The following is a 21,901-nucleotide window of genomic DNA, read 5'->3' on the forward strand; positions in this document are numbered from 1 at the left end:
CTATTTGAACTCTCCGGAATGCGTGAGGTATCACGCCACATATGAAGGCGTTTTCAAAACAGCTTAGTTCCGATACCCGGATTATCGTTTTGCATAGTTCATATTCTTTTCTTATATTCCGTACCACTCGATTATTTCAATCCCCGTTTCTACGACGCCTGACGTTATTTTAACTGGATTCCACGGATTGCATGTAATAATAGGTCTAATTTTTTTAATTGTCATAATAGTCCAACTAGTTGACAAGAAATTTAGGTTAATAAGCCTAAACGGGTTTGAATATTCTATTTGAAACTGACACTTTGTTGACATTATCTGATTATGTCTTTATTGTCTTTATGGGTGGTTTTTCTAAACCACCCATTTGTAAATGCAATTCTAGCTGAAACGCACTTAAGCGCATTCACGACTGCAAAAATGTTAACGGAAATCGAAAAGGCCAGCGTGCATGAAGGCAATTTCAATTGTAATCTGCCGTTGCATTTCTAAGGCGCAATGATACAACTATTTGAAGGAACTCTCCGGAATGCGTGAGGAATAATTGTTTTGCGTAGTTCATATTATTTTGTTTCCATTTCTAACCACTTCTTTATTTTTAATCATCGTAGAAAAACCACACATTTTTGTAAATACAATTCTAGCTGAAGCGCACTTCAGCTATGCATTCACCACTGCAAAAATTTCAGAGGAAATCGACAAGCCCAGCATGCATGGAGGCTATCTCCATTTAAATCTTCCGTCACATTCTTACGACGCAATGATACAACTGTTTGAACTCTCCGGAATGCGTGAGGTAGCACGTCGCATTTGAAGGCGTTTTCAAAACAGCCAAGTTCCGATACCCGGATTATCGTTTTGCATAGTTCATATTATTTTGTTTCCATTTCTAACCACTTCTTTATTTTTAATCATCGTAGAAAAACCACCCATTTGTAAATACAATTCTAGCTGAAGCGCACTTTAGCTTTGCATTCACCACTGCAAAAATGTCAAAGGAAATCAGCAAGCTCAGCGTGCATGGAGGCTATTTCCATTTAAATCTTCCTCACATTCTTACGGCGTAATGATACAACTATTTGAACTCTCCGGAATGCGTGAGGTATCACGCCGCATTTGAAGGCGTTTTCAAAACAGCCAAGTTCCGTTATCGGAATAATCGTTTTGCATAGTTCATATTATTTTGTTTCCATTTCTAACCACTTGTTTAATTATAGTCCTCCTATAAAAACCACCCATTTTAGGGTGTGCCTTATTTTTGAGTTTTGCGAAAATCAAGTTGGTCAACCCCCAAAAAGTTTCTATGTAGTCTCTAAATGAACCCCCTAAAAGGAAAAAATTTTAAAAAAATTTTAACCCGTGCCTCAAAGGGCCTAAAGGGCCTAAACCCAAAATTCAAAAATTTTGGCAAGCGACACATCAATTCTGAAGGAAAATGGCAAGTTACGGTCCATTTAGGGCAGAAATTTCGTCCGTTTTGCCGTATCTTGAAGCGCAAGGTCACAAACGGCCCAATGACGACGTGAGGCTATGGGCTGGCGGGGCGCGCCGCGGCCGGCCCGCCGCTGAGCGTGCGCGCGCGGCAGGGTTGCGTATCGCCGCTTTACAACGGCGTAGAGGAACGAACGGTGGGGTGGGAGGGGGATATCCAGTGGAAAAGCATCCACATTTTCTATCCATATTGAAAATGCATTATACTTTTTCAATATAGATGAGGAAATATGAGCCATACAAGGAAGTGATGAAAAGAGTGACAAATACATATATAGTTTGTACGGTTAGGAGTGTAAGTGGGGAAAATTTGCCATAACTACAGAACAGCCCTGAACATCTCCGGGAAATAAAAGCTGCTATTGATGAGAGGTTTGCATGAGAGGTTTAATTAAGGACTAATTAAAAAGATAGGTGCGATGTTGTCGAATCGTAAGCCCTTTACGCGATCAAAAGCGATTAGTGTAAATTTAATTGGAAAAGTTTAAGAAAAATTTGATGAAAGAAAATTGCCCCAAATTCGGGAAGTGCTTAAAGTGTTTTTCTATTATGTGAAGTGTTCGCACATGAATGTCAATGGCAGTAATTCCAATATGGAATGAAAAATGTAGAATCCCTGTGATACATAGTGTCTATGTTTCATCCACCCACCTTTTCATTAGTGCATTTAACGTGACATCAATTAGAAAGTTTAATTCGAGAGGTTCAATATGGCTTACCCACTTACATTTTCTGGTACTGAACCCCCCCCCCCCCCCCGCCACAGTTACTTGCTATAATCAAAAATGTAATATTACACGGAAAAAACGAGTTTAGGATGGGGCCCTAACTAGAGGTAGGGCAGTGACCAGTGAGAGGTAGCTCACGTCCCTACAGATTACAGGCACGAGACCTCCATGAGCTAGTTGCGAACGCTGCCACCGACTGGGTTTTGAGGTTTTAGTTACTGCGCATGCGCGCGCATGCGCAGGAGTAGCGAATAACGTCATTTCTCGCTGAACGCCAGTTGAGGACTGACGCCCGTATGATCAGGTGTCATTGATATGCCGAGAGGGGGAATTGCACTCAAGAGGCGTAAATTCGCCGTCCTCTTCATCGAGGCCTCGTAGCCTGGTGGTACCGCGCTGGTATACCATCTCTGCTATGCGGGTTCGAATCCATGCGAGGGCACGGATTTTTTACGCTCGGCGTCGATATGCAGGTAGGGCTGGACCCTACCTTCAGCTTGGGCCTGACCCTCCGAGGTTTAGGTGAAGCAATTTCACCTACCCGGGTTTGGGGCCGGCCCTGCGACTAGTTTCTGCTCGAAAAAATATGACTTAATTTGGGGTTTGAACCCCACTCTTTATAACCGTGGGCAATGCCCTTGACCACTCGGCTACTGGGGAAGATTTGAGTAAATGAGGCTAATGTGTCATTTAGCCCCGTGGGTGAGGCCAGGCAATCAACATCAGCTGTAAGTTGGCGAAGCCAGATTGAACCGATTGAATAAAACTTTCTAATTGATGCCGCGTCAAATACACCAATGAAAAGTAGGGTAAACAAAGTCTTATTGATGTATCAAACCTTCAGTAATTTCATATGAAATGAAAAAACCTATTTTCTTCCGTTTGGCGGGACTCATTAGCGAGCGTGAATTTTTCCTGTCGAGAAACTCTCTCCTGGGCGCGAGCTTTCTTCTTGTCTGCTCTCCTCACCTCTGCTGCAAGGATAGTATCCTTCACTGTGGATATTATGCATTCTCATCCAGGTTTTCGTTGAAGAATTAAACATGCTTTATCCTCTTCATTTTCCATGATATCTAGAGTATTGCATAAAGCAATGTCGAATAACACGTCGATTTTTGCCGTAAAATCAGTCTCCAAATTCTCTTGAACCAGCGATCGACGGCTAGCATTTTTTGATACGCGCCTCCACTCCTCATAAAAATGTAAACATTTTTAAAAACATGGACACTATGTATCACAGGGATTCTACATTTTTCATTCCATATTGGAATTACAAGATCAGAGGTTTTTGACGCACCGCCATTGACATTAATGTGCGAAAACTTCACATAATAGAAAAACACTTTAAGCACTTCCCGAATTTGGGGCAATTTTCTTTCATCAAATTTTTCTTAAACTTTTCCAATTAAATTTACACTAATCGCTTTTGATCGCGTAAAGGGCTTACGATTCGACAACATCGCACCTATCTTTTTAATTAGTCCTTAATTAAACCTCTCATGCAAACCTCTCATCAATAGCAGCTTTTATTTCCCGGAGATTTTCAGGGCTGTTCTGTAGTTATGGCAAATTTTCCCCACTTACACTCCTAACCGTACAAACTATATATGTATTTGTCACTCTTTTCATCACTTCCTTGTATGGCTCATATTTCCTCATCTATATTGAAAAAGTATAATGCATTTTCAATATGGATAGAAAATGTGGATGCTTTTCCACTGGATATCCCCCTCCCACCCCACCGTTCGTTCCTCTACGCCGTTGTAAAGCGGCGATACGCAACCCTGCCGCGCGCGCACGCTCAGCGGCGGGCCGGCCGCGGCGCGCCCCGCCAGCCCATAGCCTCACGTCGTCATTGGGCCGTTTGTGACCTTGCGCTTCAAGATACGGCAAAACGGACGAAATTTCTGCCCTAAATGGACCGTAACTTGCCATTTTCCTTCAGAATTGATGTGTCGCTTGCCAAAATTTTTGAATTTTGGGTTTAGGCCCTTTAGGCCCTTTGAGGCACGGGTTAAAATTTTTTTAAAATTTTTTCCTTTTAGGGGGTTCATTTAGAGACTACATAGAAACTTTTTGGGGGTTGACCAACTTGATTTTCGCAAAACTCAAAAATAAGGCACACCCTAACCCATTTGCTAAATACAATTCTAGCTGAAGCGCACTTAAGCGCATTCACCACTGCAAACATGTCAAAGGAAATAGACAAGCCCAGCGTGCATGAAGGCGCGCCCGCCACAAGAGGGGGATACTGGGTCCCTGGTACCGGGGCCCGTGTTCCCCGTGAAAAACCACTACGAATTCACATGCAACCCTTGTTTCGTAAGAACACGTGAAAAATTTACCCTAAAAATTTCGCAAAAGGTGAATAGATTTTCAGAAACACGCTGGGGCACTGTAGAACTCTTCTTAAATTTTCAAAGAAGTATACTTCCTGGAAAATTTCTATCTATTTTCAAGATTTTCAGTACAGAGGGATATTTTTAGTAACTGCGTTTCATTTTCTTCCGTCGTCAGATGCTAAGAGTCTCCAGTCTGGGCATCCTCGACTTCAATGGCTCATGACTCAACTCCCTTGCCATAGACAAACGAAGGGGGGGTCCAGGGGGCCTGGCCCTCATAGAACTGAAAATAGTATCATATGCCACTCCCTCCCCCCCCCCCAAAAAAAAATAAAAATTTGCCAGATGTTTTGAATGCAACAATTCGCAAGTATTTTGTGCTGAAAGTATAAAAAAAAATAAAAACAATATTATTCCGCAGAAATTCATGGAAAAATTCTTTATGGAAGCTTCAAAATGCGTCCGATTAGTCGTATAAATTCTAAAATTTCTTGGGGGATGCCCCTCGGACCCCCCCCCCCCCCTCCGTGCTTGGGGCCCGGACCTTAAAACTGGGACCAGGGCCGTTGCCAGGGCCCGAGATGGGATGTGGCGGGCCTGCTTACTTCGTTCGTTCTTCGACGGACGGCGCTACTTGCGTATTTAAAATGCCTTCAGAGAGTCAAGTATGTAATGAGCTAAAAGCAGCACGCACAACATATTCGCAACATCAATTGCTGCAGACGCAGCAGAAGGCGAATTGCTCAGTTGAAAAAAAAGAGTATAGAAGGTAGTCTGCAAGTAACGAGAGGGTATGTATTCGATCGACATGAATCGAACGCAAAATAAAAACGAGAACCGATCGCCATCGATTTGATTGAAGTATAAAAGGGAAAACGGGTTCGTTCTTAGTTTTCAATCGAATTATGTCGAGCGCAACAATTATTCTGGTCTATTGACGTAGTAAATTTCAGTAAATTACTCAATGAATGGTGTGATCCATTATTGAAATTATTATCTATGGCAAAGCATCTAGACGCATAAGTTCAATCCCGGGGTTTTCCCTTGTTTTATGATAGATAACGGCAAAATATTTTTAATTTTTTGCAACATTCGAGAGTTGCCGAATTGAAATTTAAATATAATATAGATCAAATTGCGTTCAAAAGTGTTCGAAAATTTGGAGTAAAAAGATTCACTCATTTTTTTGAAAATAAGTATTTTACCTGAAGAGATTTGGTAACGCCTGAAGGTTCATACGGCGTTTCCATCAGCACGGCGGTATTGAGAACTATGCAGAAGTTTTAATGATTTGAATAGCATTCTAGTCCATGAATATTAACAAGAAACGTTTATTATCAACAAAAATGGACAAGGCATATAATACAAATCATAAGAAAAGTAAGTACTTACTTACACATATACAATTAGTTAAGAAGCCGTTACTGGTTAGATTACAGAAAACTCTGTAAAGTTCGATGCATCTCAGTCTTAATATTTTCCCCTTAAAAATTATGGCATGAATAATAGACAGAAACAAACTAATAATAAATAAGTCACGAAGTATCACATTATACGTTAGTACACGTATATATCTGACTCCAATTATTATGCAATCAAATTTAAATACATTTTGATGATCAGATACCAATCAATGTGCGCAGCTATCATTTTATGCTTAGGAGTAGGTAGCTAATAAACTAAACTATACCAATCCGTAAGCATTTATGAGTAGAGCTAAAAAAAATGTTAATATCTAGAGAAGTAGAATTTCATATATTCTACTATTTATTAACATATTAAAATAAAAATAAATCAAACTTGTTTGTACAGTAGGTAAATTTTATAAATCTACATATATAATGTTGGAGTTATAATAAATTAGGAGAAGCATTTTTATTCTTTCGGAAAACAATAACTACAGTCTTGAACATTTTAATTTCTTTCCTCTTCATATTTAAACACTATTACCTACATGAATATCCATTGCATAATAGGTCTTCAGTTATTCACCCTCGTGAAGATTACAGGGGTATTAGTTATTTCCAAAGCAAAGCCATTTATGTCGCGCCAGCCAAATTAGGTCAGAAAAATTCTGTCAGCACCCTAAAGTATTCGCTCTCATTATTTCCTCTTCTTTTGTATCTCTTAACTTTGCATCTTTCAGAGGGCGGTAGGTGATTCGCCTATTTTTAATCACCTCATTTAAGTAAACAATGATTCAACCTAAAAGTGATTGCGAACAAACAGGTTTAAGAATAATTTTCTTGATGTTTTCTCCTCATTGTTTGGCGAGGAGAGCAAGTTTGGTGATCATACACGCAAACCTCTTTCTAAATTTGCCTGATGCTAAAGGCATAATTACCTATGCTTGGTAACGGACATGCGCACCAATTTTCACGAGCAATTGGTTATAAATAATGCATATACTTAATTTTACTTTCACGGACACAGTCCAAACTGCGTGCGAACCGATGTGCTTTGCACTAGTGCTGCTTAAAATTCCCTTGAAGCTGTGACAACTTCGAACTCAACATGAGGGCAAATTTCCGATGAAAAATACATTCAACTCAATCAAAATTGACAGCGTAATGCTTACGATGTATAGTACCAAACATGTCCATCCAATCTGAAAACAATTAAGATCATTAATTTTTTTTGGGTAAGCATTGTTTTTAAATGGCATTAAAAAACAGGTCTAAATTGCAGCAGTTCATACCCAGGGCCGGATTTACCTACTTGCCACCCCCTCTTATTTGTTTTGAAACATCAATAAAAACTATGAAGTGGACGTGCTGAAGAGGGAAACGTGCATAAGACGCGTTAACTCGAGTCGGACACATTTTTTGCGAAAGTCCTGTCAACACTACTAGCAAAAGTTCTAGGAACTTTGCGCGAAACTTAAGTTCCGTAGACCTATCTCTGTGCGGTCAAGGCCTTCCATTTATAAGAACTGAGCGAAAAAATTATGGAAGAACAAACATAAATGTGGTTTCATAATTTTAACTTCCGCCGCCGTGCCGCGCTGACCGGACTGTGTTTGACGCAATGCTTGAAGTATTCCTACAGTCTTGTAGGCGCTATGCGACCGCACCGTATTTGACGCAATGCGTGAAGTATTCATGCAGTCGTGTAGGCGCTAATATGTGTTACATGCCGACCGCCGCCGCACCGAGGGCTTCTCCTTTTCATCTTAAGTCCTCGTCATCATTGCTCTCTGCGCCGCGTCGCTCCAGGCCAAATTGCATGTTAGGTTTCTCTCTTAACTCGACTAATTAAAAGTGCTGTATCTTGTATCACCGAAAGACGACATACTCTCAGGAAATGAGAGATTTTGTCGCCTTTTCTCGTTTGTAATTTTTTTCCTGAATCCGATTTTTTTTCAAACTTACATTTAAAAAAATTTCAAAATTTGCCGCCATGGGCCGCGACCCATATGTCCACCCCCTAAATCCGGCCCTGCTCATGCCAGCCTAACATTTTTCAATATTTACATAAGTAGATTTAAGAGAAATGTAGTTTGTTGAACTCTCGCCATTAGAGCCTTCATTCATTGAAGATATTGCGGGCGAACTGGTGAGAATGAAGGCAACACAGGTTGACAGTGTGATGTTGATCCACTAATGCTACTTCCAAGTATCATGAATGAGCGAGAAACAATATTTGTACGCAATATTGCTTTCACGCTGCTCATGTTGCCCGATGAGGATATTGAAGGCGAACTGTTTTAAGTAAACGCAAAATAATGAGAGAGCAATAGGATGTTCCGATTCGGATACGTCCGTCCATTCATTACTTTCATTGGGCAACGTGAAATGGCTTGGAAACAGGAATTGTTTGTTTACAGTAATATGCCATGTTCATTCACCATAGACGTAGCATTAGCGGATTAAATGTACGCTACCAACCTTGTGTTGCATCCAGGCTGACCAGTTCCCCTTCAATATCTTCAATAGGCAACGTGAGCGGCTTGGACGTGTCGATAATTGCGTGCAGTGATTGGAGAGGGTTCCATATCGACTAAACGCGGTAGATAAACGCGACCATTTGCACAATTAAAACAGATAGAAATGTGTATTACTGGTTACCAGACTCCCGGGGGATCATACACAATCAGGAATTTTGTGACCACTAACATTCTTTTTTAAGAGATCGTGTTCGTGTGTCTTAACCCTCCATACAAGGTGATTTTACTTTCAGTGAACTGTTGTCAATGACAGTAATTGAATAGATAAAATGAAGGATATTTCGAAAATTTTTAGGCGAACACTCTGCAGAAGTGTGAAAATAATCGAGAACTTCGCAGTTGTGACTTTTGGTCTAAAAGTCCTGCACCAGGCATTGCCCCTGTAACTTTTGAACAAATCGAGCGCAGACTTGACATTTCTCCAGTGCTTTTAGATCAAACGAACCGACTTTTGGAAGCCCCAAAAATTATGAAATAACCATCCTGAAACGTTGTAAGCACCTTTGGGGTTCCAATGGTGGTGCGGGACTTTTGGATCATCCGGTATAGGTAAGACAATAGGCAGGAAGAGAAAACATTTTCATGCTAATGGATGAAGTTAAAAGTTGCTTGTTACCTTTTTGTCCATTGTGAAGCGGTTGGCAGCGAACATGGCGTACACAAGTACGAGGAGTGCAAGGAGAAGAAAAATGCTGTACTGAAGCCCCTTTGAGTGAATCGTGATAACGCCACTGGACGAGAAATAGACTGCTTTGATCAACCATGGCAGTCCCAGACAGAGTAATATATCGAACGTACTTGACCCGAAGGAATTGCTCAGGGCCATGGTTCCATTTCCTGTGAAGAAGAAAGATTGCTCATGAAGAGTTATACCTTTTTGGTATACCCAGGGATTCGAGTGCATTTTCATGAACTCTGTGGGAACGTCTTCTATATTATGCTGCCGTCCTAAGGGAAAACGCCGTATAAGACTTTCGACGTTGCAAAATCTCCCCCGATGAAATATTTACTTTTGAAGAGTGTTATGTATACCTATCTTTGAAATTTTCAGATATTATAGATTAAAGTGCGAACAAAATTTTCTGAAATATTGGAAGAGAAATATTCAGTGTTTTCTCAGTAAATCCGGTTTTATCGAGGGAAATGTGGCAACGTCTGAAGGCTTATACGGCGTTTCACATTAGCTCGGCAGTGTGGGTCAACATATTAATTTTTCCTCGTTTAAAGAATTTTGGCCAAAGTGTCCCTCGTCAGAGCTACAGAAGCTTTCTCATCGAAATTCAGAATTTTGAAATTCTGAGGAATCGTTGTTTTTTCTTAATTTTGGCGAGAGTTACTATAGCAATACAATTTATCCAAAAGCCATGAAAGCAGCCTCTGATAAAAAATTCCAACCGCCAAAACTCCGGTTTTATTTGAAATTTCGGGCATCTTGCCGAGAACTATACTCGCAGAACGCTCCGCAACTATCAACAATATTCATATTTGAGTTTTTTCCCATGGAAGATGGGATTATGAAAATTCTTTCTCAAATTTCTCAGTACGGTACACCAGACTAACGATAAGCTGAGAATTAAATTCTGTAAACGTTTTATGAAACCAATTTCACAAGTTTTTCAGAAAATCCTTATTCTGTCTGAAGAAATGTATAGCAATATCCAAATGTTTATACGACAACGTTCTTCATCAGAGTGCAGTGTCGTGCTAAAAAAAAGCGTCGTAAGAGCAATCGAGAGTTGCAAAATTCCCTCCAGTAAAATATTTATTTTAGTGAAAACGTGAGCATATTTCTCCTCGAAATTTTCAGGAATATTGGATTGAATTGCGAACAAAATATTCCGAAAAATTCATGGAAAAATAGTCCAAACAATAGTCTGGAAAAAAATTTTGTCAGGGAAATTTAGCAACATTCAAATGTTCGTACAACGTTTTTCCTCAACGAGGGAGTATAGTGAATGGCAACGAAATAGGTGCCGGGAAGACGAAGCGTGGGCGTCTGTCCTCAGAACCAGATTAAATTGTCTTGAACTGACCTTTCTTACTGACGATGACGCAAGACACAGTTTCCGGTATGCTCATACCGGCTGCGATGAACGATAAACCCATCACCGAGTCAGGTATGGACAGCTCGTTTCCTGCAAACAAAGAATTCGTCGTAAGTTAAAAAAAATGCCGAAAAATATTTGCGAGACCGTACCTAAATCAAATAGATTGAGAACAGTGAGCAATCATCTCCAATCCAAAGTGTCATAATTTCTATCCCTCCGAGACAAAAGTATGTTTTTGTGAGAAAATAATCGTTTTAACCAAAGGTGGATACTCAAGGGAGGAGGGGCGTGCGCCCCCCCCCCCCCCCCACGGTTCTGGAAATGACCTCAGCATGGATTTGTTCCTTCCTGAGCATAAAACCGCGATTCTCCAGTAGAATTACAGCTAAAACAATCTTAAAATTTACCAGAGCTTTACTGCCGTGCTAAGGAAAAACGCCGTATGAGCCTTCAGGCGTTGCCAAATTTCCGTTATTATATCACGAATTTTCGGAAAAATTTGTAAATATTTTTCCTCCAATTTTTCAGATAATTTTGTTCGGAATTTTACCTAAAGTTCTTGAAAAAATTATAGAAAAAAATATTCATAAGTTTCCTCAAAAATAAACATTTTATCTCGAGAAATTTGGCAACTCTCGAATGCTCATACGGCATTTTTCCTTAGCACGGCAGTTTAGTTGACCCTCCTTTAATTTTTGGTTGGCGCTACTCTCCCTCATCCTTCTTCATCTTAATCGTCACCTTCTAAGTGTCCTCCCTTCTTTCACTCTCCCTCATTTCTCTCCTTCTTCTCTGTGTCTTTCTTCACCGCTATATTTCTTTCCTTTTCCTCTTTCTCCTCATCCTCTTTTTACTTTTCTTTTCCTCCTTTTTCGCGTGTTTTCTCGCTCTTCTCTTTTTCCTCTCCTTCTTCGATGACTACATCTGCGAGGGAGCCGAAGCTGACAATCAGTTGATCCCGGAGAGGTGGACATGGGAATGAGGCAAGTGGCCACGTTTCTTAGGCATTTAAATTCGATTCCGGCGGGAGAAAACATAAATTAGCGACGACCGGAGCCGAGAGTGGAGCCACGAAAGGAGCGCGACGCGCGCCATGTGCTAATAAAACCCGCCCGGCCGCACAATGGATCTAGTCAATCAGGAAGGTCGGACATGAAATTTTTAACTAAAACTGCAAATTTTGATGCTTAATTCGTCACATTTTAAATGTTAAGGGATGCTCCTGAACGAGAATTTCACGAGAGAACCAATGGAACCACTTTTAAAACCTCAAAGTTTTGTATGAACGGAGTTATAAGCTTTCTAAAGGTTACACATTTTGTCCGACCTTTCCCATTGACTTGATCCACTGTGGACCGCGGCCGTTTTTAAGAGCGGAGCCCAAGCGAGGAGAGCTCCTGCCTCTGTCCAGACCATTTGACCTCTCACCCTCGATTATTCAACCCAATTCGCCTCAATTAGATACCTTTACTCAATTTCAGCCGAGGAATTTCGATCCGTTTCACCCGAGTTGCTCAATTGAGACATGAGACCTGCTGGGGGGAATATCCCCGACAGCTCTCGCTCAATCATCGATCATCGACGCCGCTTTTCTCTCGAGGATACCTCATCCTCTCCACTATCAGATGAGGCCTGAAACCAATGGTCCAAGAATCCAGAAACCCTAAGGTTCATCCACGTTTTCTTCATCTCGAATCATTTCCTTACTCTTCTTGAGAGCTCAATTTTTAACTCAATATCACTGGATAAAAATAGTTTTCCACTCGATGGTTTTTCATGAGAACATTAAAAAATAAAGTGAAATCTATGTTTTTTTTATTCCGTGTACAAAGAAAAACCTAAAAGAAGAAAACCGACGGGACCATATTCTGTAATTGGACGTATTTCTGTCAAACGGAACTAAGCGCCAATTTAAGTTCCTTTTGAGGAATTTAGAATCCCGGATAGCGCGTTCTGTCAACGGACTAACGCATGGAAAAGCATTGCGAGTATAGGACGGAACGAGCAGGACGCCCGTTTCCGCCGCCAATCCAACCCCCCCCCCCCCTCTACCTTCCTCTCCCTATGGCGCTTAGTTCCGTTTGATAGAAATACGTCCAATTGGGAACTACAATTTCTGGGTCAATGCAGAAACAATGTATACTATTGGTTTTCCTATACACACAAGTGTTTTTACGGGTGAGCCAGGGATTGTAGTTCTGAATTGCAAAATGAGGTTCAATCGAAAAGATACTAGTAAGACAAAACATATATTCAATATGAAAATTGTTCCGGCAATGGACTCACCAATGATAGTTATCATCCAAGCGATAGTGTAGGAACAAATACCGATCCAAACAACGCACATGAGAAAAGTAAGCGCGAAGAGGTTGTGGGTGCCGGGTTTGTGGCACGAAGGAACAGTGTAGTGGAGCAAGAATCGGATGGGCCATGTGAAGAGCCAACCGATGTTCTCGCAAAGCGAGTAGTCACTTGGCCATTTATAGAGTCTCCCTAATCCTGCGCAAAAAAAGAGGTAAGGGGTGAGAAAAATAGACACAAGAGAATGGCCACACAAGAAAAAACACAAGAAAAACCACAAGAAAATGGGCAACCAAGGGTAAGAATAAACAAACAGAACATTTCGGGGTGGTTTCTACACCATCCTTGATAAGGAAACGAAAAATACAGATGTATTCAACAACAGCAAATATATCTGGGAGTGTCGTCGATCTTAGCACCTAGGTACGGACCTCTGTCATAAATTTATTCTATGCCTCTGTGACAGCTTCTCTTCTTTTTTTGTTATCACGAATGAGGGTCTAATTGTAGGAGGTTCCTTGATTTTTTGTTGATTGAGGAGGGGGTTAAAACCACCCCGAAACGTCCCTTAGCCTTGGTTGCTCATTTTCCTCTATTTTTTTTAGTTGAATTATTCGGGCTATTTTTGTTTATTTTTCTTAAACATAAAAAGGAATATGTAAACCCACACATAATGAAAGATGAGCAACAATAGATTTATTCAGGGACTAAGTCGTGCGATATCCGGCATATCGATTGTCAATGTTACCAATCATAACAATAGAACTCAACCTCAGGTTCAAACTCCATGTTGAGTTTATCGTGTCGATTCATTATAATTTTGTTCATAATCAAGAAAATCAATTATCTAACGACTCATTGAAAAGGATATATTACGGTTACAATAAACATTTAGACGAATTTTGCCACGCACCATGAGTGTTTTTTCGAATAGATAACTATTCTTGCTCCCTTTTGTTGCCTATGCGCCAGAATTGAAGGCGAACTTCAGATTAACTATAATGTAAAAATGTCCCACACATTGTCTTACAGAGGCCTTTGAACTATTACGTAAGTCATTTTTGCGGATTTTTTTACCCCCGTTCACCCTCCTTGTAAGTTGTAAGTTCCTTGATGTTGGTGTTCTGCATCGAACTACTAAAGAACGTTGGCGAAGGCCAAGTCAACCAAAAGATTCGGAATTGTTTAGGTAAAATGACATGAATAACATCACTTTTTAAAATGGAAGAGTGCCACGATTAAAACAAATTAATAGAAGTTAAGTGAGCGTATTCATACCTTCATCTTCTTCCAAATCGAGGAAATCTTCCCCGTTGTTGAAGTTGTTTGTATATTTTGCTGAAAAAGAGGAAAATGTTGGTATAAGTTATTATGAAACTGCTTGAAGAAAATCGAGTAGGTCAGGTATTTCTTGTTTACATACATATGTTACAGAACATCATGCCCTTAAGTTTGAAGAAAGAATATGAGTACCGACTTTGTCACTTATGGCCGGGTGATATTAGTTATTTTCCGTGACTAGGCACAAGAGAGACGGATTGGATAGAAGAGGAATTATGTTTAACTTCTTAGTGGTAGCAAGTAGCACAGAGCTAGAAAAAAAAAATGATGGAGTGAAAAAAATCTCGGATTTTTGGTCCTGAAGATAATTTGGAGGGTCAAAGACATTGCAGATGAGCTCAGTTAGACTGCAACCAATTGACCTGAAAAATTACGATCTAACTTCAGAGTAAAATTCGCATTAATTCCGTCGTGAATTTTATTTTATTTCATTTTTTCTAGGAGGATGAAGAATTTTGTTCATCTTCGCAAAACTCAGTTTGTTCTATTGAAATTTTGGTGGGAAAATTATCAAGTACGTTCTTAACTTACTATGCATACCAAAAATATCTCCGTATCTCTACTCTCCCACTCAAAAATCCTGAGCCCGAAAAATATTGGTATACTTATTTTGATAAGACCCTGGTAATTTAATGTATTCATTCATTAGGACAGGCACTACCACAAGCCTCGCATCAGTTTCTGGCTATGTGTGAAAAATTCGATACTTTTTTTGATCCATCTTGTATTTAAATCTTTGAATGCGTCGCCAACACGCCGAGTAGACACGTTTCCTCATTTCTCAAAATGTATCAGAAAAATGTAATTATTCTTACCAGGACAGGGCATGAGCAGCCATGTTGTTTCTTCAGCATCACGACCTGCTAGTCGCCGGCAAAACGATTCAATGGCATAGCGAATCCTTTTATTGTAGTGCATCACTGAAATAGAGAGCATTGCTAAAATCAGAGATCGCAAACCTGCTCTGTTAGAAAGATCGGCCATGAAAGCACTCCAAAAGCTGTTGGTTAGTAAGAAGCATGAGAAAGAAGGGATGTCACCTAGGAAAAATGTTTGATTCATATTGAGCACCAAGCTTTTCTCGTTCAGGTGATTGAAGTTGTCGGTCTTAGGGATTGAATTTTGGTATAAGCAGAACCGAATTTCGGTTTTTCCTCACCGAAAATCTCGGTTATCTAAACTGAAAGATTTCGGTTTTCAACATGAACTTGTTTTCTTCATGAGAGTAAGAGAAAGCAATGAAAAATACGAGAAAATGCAACATGGTGAAAATTAACTGTTTGTTTTGAGAAGTTGAATTGGATCATTTCCGAAAAAAGGCCATTGTCAGATTTTTTTTTAAATTTTCAAGAAAAGCAAACAAACTGACGCAAAATTTTATTTCCTATTAGAAAAAAGATTTTTTTTTAGGAAAACCAACTTCAAGAGTTTTTGGGTTAACCCACCTATATTTGGGGTAAATTCCCGTAAAAAAATCATTTTTTTTGACATATATGACATGAACTCTTTTCAAAACTGACAGTATATCACGGTCACAATGCACTTGTTCGCAGTGATTCATTCCTAGTTTATTTCTCAATTTTTATTAATTTATTTTTTTTAAAAGAGGAAGTGAGGGGGAGGAAAGAAAACGGGAGGGGGAGAGGGGGAGTGAGAGAAGAAGATGATGAAGGATGAGAACAACAAGAAAGAAAGAGAATGAAGATGAAGAAGATGAAGAGAAGAAAAATATGAAGATAAAAGAAAGAGGAAGAAAAAAAAGAGGAAAGGAGTAAGAAAAGAGTGGATTAGTGGTATCACCGTAAAATGGTACGCTTACATGGGAAAAACTAGAAAAATATAGCTTTTCATCGAGCAGGAAGAGACTACACTGATGCCATGTCAACTTGACTTCGATTTTTAGCTCCCACGTGGTCGAATAGTAGTAAAATCATGAAATGGCACGTGCACTCGAGACACACTCAATAAAAAGCTTTTTATAGAACTGTAAGAGGTTACTTTAACGGTAAATTGGTTCGCCTTCAATTTTTAGCGTAGGCAAGACGAGCTCCCACGTGGTCGAATAGTGGTATCATCCTCAATATAGTATCCACGCGGTCTGTATCGGCGAATTTGTTGTAGCCACGAATAGTGTTTCAGATCGCGTAACTTCTCCAAATTTTTCATTGGTGTGCTTTTATGTCGTATCAACATTGAGTTAGAATTTGGGTTAAAGCTTTTTTTCTTTTTTCTTTTTTTTTCACGTTTATTATTATCATCATTAAACGGGCATTAATATTAGTACGCCCTTTTCGCCGTTTTCGACCCAACTGCTCTTTTTTATTTCATATGCTAGAAGGACAATATGAAAAGATAAAGGTGAGGATGCAGATGAAAAAAAGGAGATGAAGAAGAATGAAAGGAGACGAGGTAGAGGAAAAGAGAAAGATGAAGAAAAAGGAGACAAGAGAAAGAAAAAAGGAGAAAGAAGACGAAGAACAACAGGAGAAGAAAAGAGAAAGATGAGGAAAGGAGAAAGAAGGAATAAAGCAGGAAGAAGAAGACAATGAAGAAATGAAGAGAAAGGAACGAGAAAAAAGGAAGTAAAAGAAAAGAAAGAAAAATAATAAGAGAGGGAGAGATGGAGGAAAACAAAAGACAATTTTGTTTTCCCCTTTCTTTAAAGGGAAAAACGAGAGGGTATTTGGAACGCAGAATATAGTCAACTGGTCTGTGTAATTGCAAACTTAATCGACGCCAATTAAGTATGCCTCTCTCTTCCCGAGACTAAAAAAATCGAGCAAATTCAGGTGAAGGGTCTGTGACGCGAATAGAGAGCTTGTTTTGAGCGACGTTCAGACTCTATAATAAATAGGGCATGATAAATGACGAGACGCCGATACACTGTCATGTCACAGTATCATGCCTTGAAATTAGTTTTGCTTGCAAATCTTTTCAGACGAACTGAACGACTATATGGATACATTCGTTCAGATCATGATCCGGAAAATAATAACGAAAGTCTCCTCTTCAATCGAGTAAACAATAACGGATGGAAAGATTTCTGTGTCCGAGGCTGATCTGATTGAGACAAGGTGAATATTAACAGTACGCCATCCATTGAATTTTTAATCCGCTGAAATGTAACACGAGTAATGAGGAAGGGGGAAAAAGAAGCAATTGAGAAGAAATATTGAGACTATTGAGATGCACTGAAGCAAAAATGTGACTTAATTTTTTCAATGCTCATGAGTCAGTTATCAGCTCGCGCGAGGATAATTTTTTTCTGCCGATTACAATGAAATTCATCGGAGATGTTCCTTTTCGATGAATTTTTAAACAGGCAGTGTAACACTTTTACTAAATAATGAGTAAGATTTTATTGACATGCACAAAGTGAACGTGATATTTCTCACGTCGTATGATACCAAAAGATCAACAAAAAGACCACAGAAAATTTTAGATAAATATAAATATTTTAGTTCAATTAGTTCTGTTTTTTGTTTTTTGGAAAACTTGACGGTTAAAATTCTGCTCTCTCTCTCTTAAATAAACGTATACAATGAAACGCTTATAAAAATAAAAATGAACGCAGTTAAAAAAATAAATAAAATGAGATTAATTATAGGTCACTCCTCTCAATTTGAAGTAGAAGCTTTATGAAACTTTAGAGTAATTTAGAGACTTTGTGTGTCTGGTCTCATTAAGTTTTAATCATATGTTGAATCCAACGAAATAAGATATCAAGATATCATCTCGTTATTCTTTTGGAAAAACATCATGCATTAGATTCAAAATCGAGTTGTCCAAATTCGACGTCCTCAAGCAAAACGGACTTATTATCTGAGAGGTATAGAAGCTAAAAACCCAGGCCCAAAAGGAGTTCAGGGGAAGGGTCAAGCCCTTCTCCCTCTAAAATGCCACCCATGGTTGCAGCTGGCGTTGTATCCATGATTTTGAATGAATGACCATTGCTATGGCTCCGTAAGCAATTTAGTAAGACACCGATGAGACACAAGAGCTGGAGAGGTACTCACCTACAATATAGGAAAGATAGAGGACAACCATGACGGTAGCCTCGTTTTGGTTCACCCTTCCGTCCCGGACTGCGTAGGCCAAAAGCAACACAGACACACCATAGACCAAAGAATCCCGCGTCAGTGGCCAGTAGTCTACTTTCACTGGCTGCAAAACATAAGAAATGTGTTATTAAATTTACAGTGGAGGACAATTTCTTATAGCCTTTTATAGCCGATGGCGATTAAGTAACAGCCAGACGATAAAGTGTATGCTAAACGTCACTAATTACGGATGCTAGGCCTTAGTGAGTTTTTGGAATACTGCTCTCTTTTTGGGCCGTAGTATCTTGATTTATTTTGCGAGGAAAGCTCCGTACTTTTGATGGATGCCTGCCATTACTAATATATTAGAGCGCCTTCAGTTTCGTATGATACTGTGCAATACCTCTGGCGTGAAATAGTTGCTTCAAGCGCCGTGGCATGCTGCGGCGCGGCAGGCGGGCAGCCAGCGCGGAATGCGCATTAGCGCCTACAAACCTAACAGGGATACTTCACGCGTTGCGCAATGCGTGAAGTATTCCTGTTAGGTTTGTAGGCGCCAGTGCGTCGCCGCTCCGCTTTGTGTTAGGCTCTAATATTTAATCTGGCGGAGTCAGCGTTGTTCAACTCATGATTTTGAAATGTTTGCACATCCTGTATGGATTATTCTCATTTTAGTTGATGGAAAAAAATATGTATTAAAGGAAAATATAATGCGCGTTTTGTAAGTATTAAGGTGGTTCCGTATCAAACTTAATGATTTCCAAAGCACACGAATTTCTACACAATTTCTTATAGCCTTTTATAATCGATGGCGAAGAAGCAACAGCCAGGCGAGAAAGTGTAAAGCCCGGCGATAGGAACCCGGCCCGGCTGCATAATTTTTTATCGCTTCGTATAGCCCGGCCGTACGATTTTCTCCGCATTACAGCCAGCTATATGATTTTCTGTAGCCTTCTTTAGCCGGCTATAAGAATTCCTATGGTATTTTGAAACGCAGCTCTTATCGCCAATTTTTACCAGGGAACAGCTGAACGCATCTAAGGAAAATAAGTCTATCTGCATAAGGGGACTTGATAAACAAAAAGCCATCAATTTGTTGAATTTCATATTGTTGTTGGTGCATTTGTTGACACGCAGCTTGAACCCGATGTTTCAAAGTAGTTGCTGTACATTTTTGGGAGGCTCTTTTGCAGGAGTCGTTGGATTTTAGTTTGAGCATAATTCTGATTGAGGGGGGGGGGGGGACTGAGAACTTTTTTTTAATTCGTTCACCATTGCAATTTGACCAGGCTTTGATTCAGTGCTGCATAAGTATACATATATGAAATGAAATTTGAATGATGTCGGTAACTGAAGTGTGAAACCACGTATCTCCATCAAAGTGTCTTACAATTTTCGCTCCTATTTTATTTTTTCGAAAAGGCACCAGCCGACAACATGGCTTGAAATCTTTACAGAATATCATTCTGAGCGAGAAGGAAAATGAAGGACATTTTCAAGAAATTCCAATGAATAGTTTTCCAAAGAAAAATAAAGAACGATAGGAAGTTTGCGACGTGGCAATGGACCACTAGACAAGGTACGAATTTAAGCAATCTGATACATGTTTCTTAATCAGAATTTCACGTAGAACACGATTTACACAACGAAAATTACTAAAACCAACTCCTAACGAAGATATTAACGTTTTTATTTCACATTGGTCACGAGGAATTTGAACTGCCCGCTCACAAGAAACTCAAAGCTCTACGTTAGTCAAATTGCGCACTACAACGGTTTTAGCAAGCTTCTCAATCGAGCAATGTTCATTTTCCACCATGTGTTGTTCAAACTATTAGTAATTTGCTATAGCTGAGCCAAATAGTCAAGATTGAAGTTGAGGATTTTTACATCGCAGAGACTGTCATGATAAACATTTAGCGCGCGATGTGAATCACGTAGAACATTGAGTTTTCATGAGCGGGTGGTTTGAATTCACGCATCAAAAATCATTAAATATCTTCGTCAGGAGTTGACTTTGGTAATTTTCGTTATGCGTATCGTGTTCTACGTGCAATTTTGATAAAGAAACATGTATCAGAATGCTGAAATTCGTACCTTGTCTAGTGGTCCATTATTGGAAATACTTTGGTTTCCTGCTTTCGCCGTCAATATACAATTATTAGCAGTTGTGTCGTGGGATTTGGCGATGGTTCTATGGTACAAAAATAGAGCTACTTAGTTTCTAGTGGGATCCCGTATAACGTATATGGGACCCCGTCCATCACAGGGGCTCCTCCTCAACTTTGAGCGCTCTTTTTCGAAGTTAAAAGTCCATGTTCGAGAAAGCAGCGTCGTGTTCTCACGCATATCACATAGGGCAATATTCTCAAATCCCAAATTCCCGCGGCACACGGTGGATCGAGTCAATGGGAGAGGTCGGACAAAATTTGGAAACTTTAAACGCCTACAACTCCGTTTATACAAAACTTTGAGGTTTTGAAAGTGGTAGAAATTTTCTTTTAGGAACCCCCCTTAAAATTTAAAATGTGACGAATTAAACATCAAAATTTGCAGTTTTAATTAAAAATTCATGTCCGACCTCTCTGATTGACTCGATCCACTCACTGGCGTGGCGTGCTTTGCGATATATCGATCGATACGCCCCTCAAACATATGAAAAAAGATCGATCATTAGGGTGTTCGCAGCGAACACCTCATTAATCAATTCTTTACCATAGCTTCAAATGGCGAGATATCGCGATAATCGATCATTCACGCCACGCCACTGGATCCACTGTGCGGCATCCGAGAACTCCATGCCGCCCAAAACAGCATCTAAGTTGAATCCTGAAATGGAACCCATTCGTTAAAAAAATCTTACCGCACTGGTGAAGAGGCTGCAAAAGCAAGGGACAGCGAGCATGTTCCAGACGCCGCTACCCACCACCGTGCTCACCCCAATGTCTCCTTTGGTGAGGAAAGTGCCGATCAAATTTATGAACAACTCCGGTGACGAAGTTGCCATCGACATCAGCGTCGCGCCGGCAACGTCCGTGCTTAAGTCTAATTCTGAAAATACCAAAAAGTCTCCAAATTACATCATGTCACATGGGTCACAAAACCTTGTGTTTTTTATTTGATATTCTGAGAGTACCAACAGATTAGATTGAGTGGTGATTTATTGAGTATTTTTGGAGTCAAAATCCCGGACAAGCCGGCTTTTAAAAAGTCCAAAGCTCGAAGAAATTTTGAACGCGTCGGAATGACGGGAAAATGATGGCAGTGAAGTACTGTCGCAGTCAATTCGCCATATCTCCTCTCATTTTCCACTAATTTTTGTCCAAATAAAACGTATTTAAAATTGAAATCGTTGCTTTTTAACAACAGATAACATGCATAAGATTCGATTCTTTGACCCTTAAGGGATAGTTTCGCCTTTCCCTCTGTTTTTATTTACGAGGAGTAAAAAAAAAATTAAAGGAAGTCTTAGAAACCAATGCTCGCTTCTGATTGATGCCAAATCACTCGGCTTAGCCGGGGGGTTTTAAAGCGGAAAAGTTGCGCTTTTCCAACTGCGTATTTCTTGGTTTCTGAGTAGTTTTTTCACGTTTTTAATGTGCGCATCGTATTTTACGCGTCATTTGCTTTTGGAAAAATGTATTCGCAAGTCAAAATTCGTTCATGA

At 39.8% G+C, this 21,901-nt stretch overlaps 1 protein-coding gene across 2 annotated transcripts in view; it reads right to left on the reverse strand.

Moving 5' to 3' along the window:
• Positions 1-5,871: 5,871 nt before the first annotated feature.
• Positions 5,872-21,901, reverse strand: part of LOC109038852 (sodium/potassium/calcium exchanger 4) — a 29,298-nt gene continuing 13,268 nt past the window's right edge. The window contains exons 4-11 of one of the 2 annotated variants that reach the window (XM_019054072.2): positions 21,098-21,285; positions 18,211-18,358; positions 15,010-15,132; positions 14,132-14,191; positions 12,839-13,051; positions 10,538-10,639; positions 9,121-9,341; positions 5,872-7,166 (exon numbers count right to left, since the gene is read on the reverse strand). In XM_019054072.2, the coding sequence (XP_018909617.1) occupies positions 7,068-7,166; positions 9,121-9,341; positions 10,538-10,639; positions 12,839-13,051; positions 14,132-14,191; positions 15,010-15,132; positions 18,211-18,358; positions 21,098-21,285 (1,154 nt within the window). In that variant the 3' untranslated portion in view covers positions 5,872-7,067. The remainder of the gene's footprint in view (positions 7,167-9,120; positions 9,342-10,537; positions 10,640-12,838; positions 13,052-14,131; positions 14,192-15,009; positions 15,133-18,210; positions 18,359-21,097; positions 21,286-21,901) is intronic. The other variant, XM_019054071.2, reaches the window with a different exon arrangement.

This window comes from Bemisia tabaci, chromosome 1 (assembly GCF_918797505.1).
Source record: "Bemisia tabaci chromosome 1, PGI_BMITA_v3".
Lineage (NCBI taxonomy): Eukaryota > Metazoa > Arthropoda > Insecta > Hemiptera > Aleyrodidae > Bemisia > Bemisia tabaci.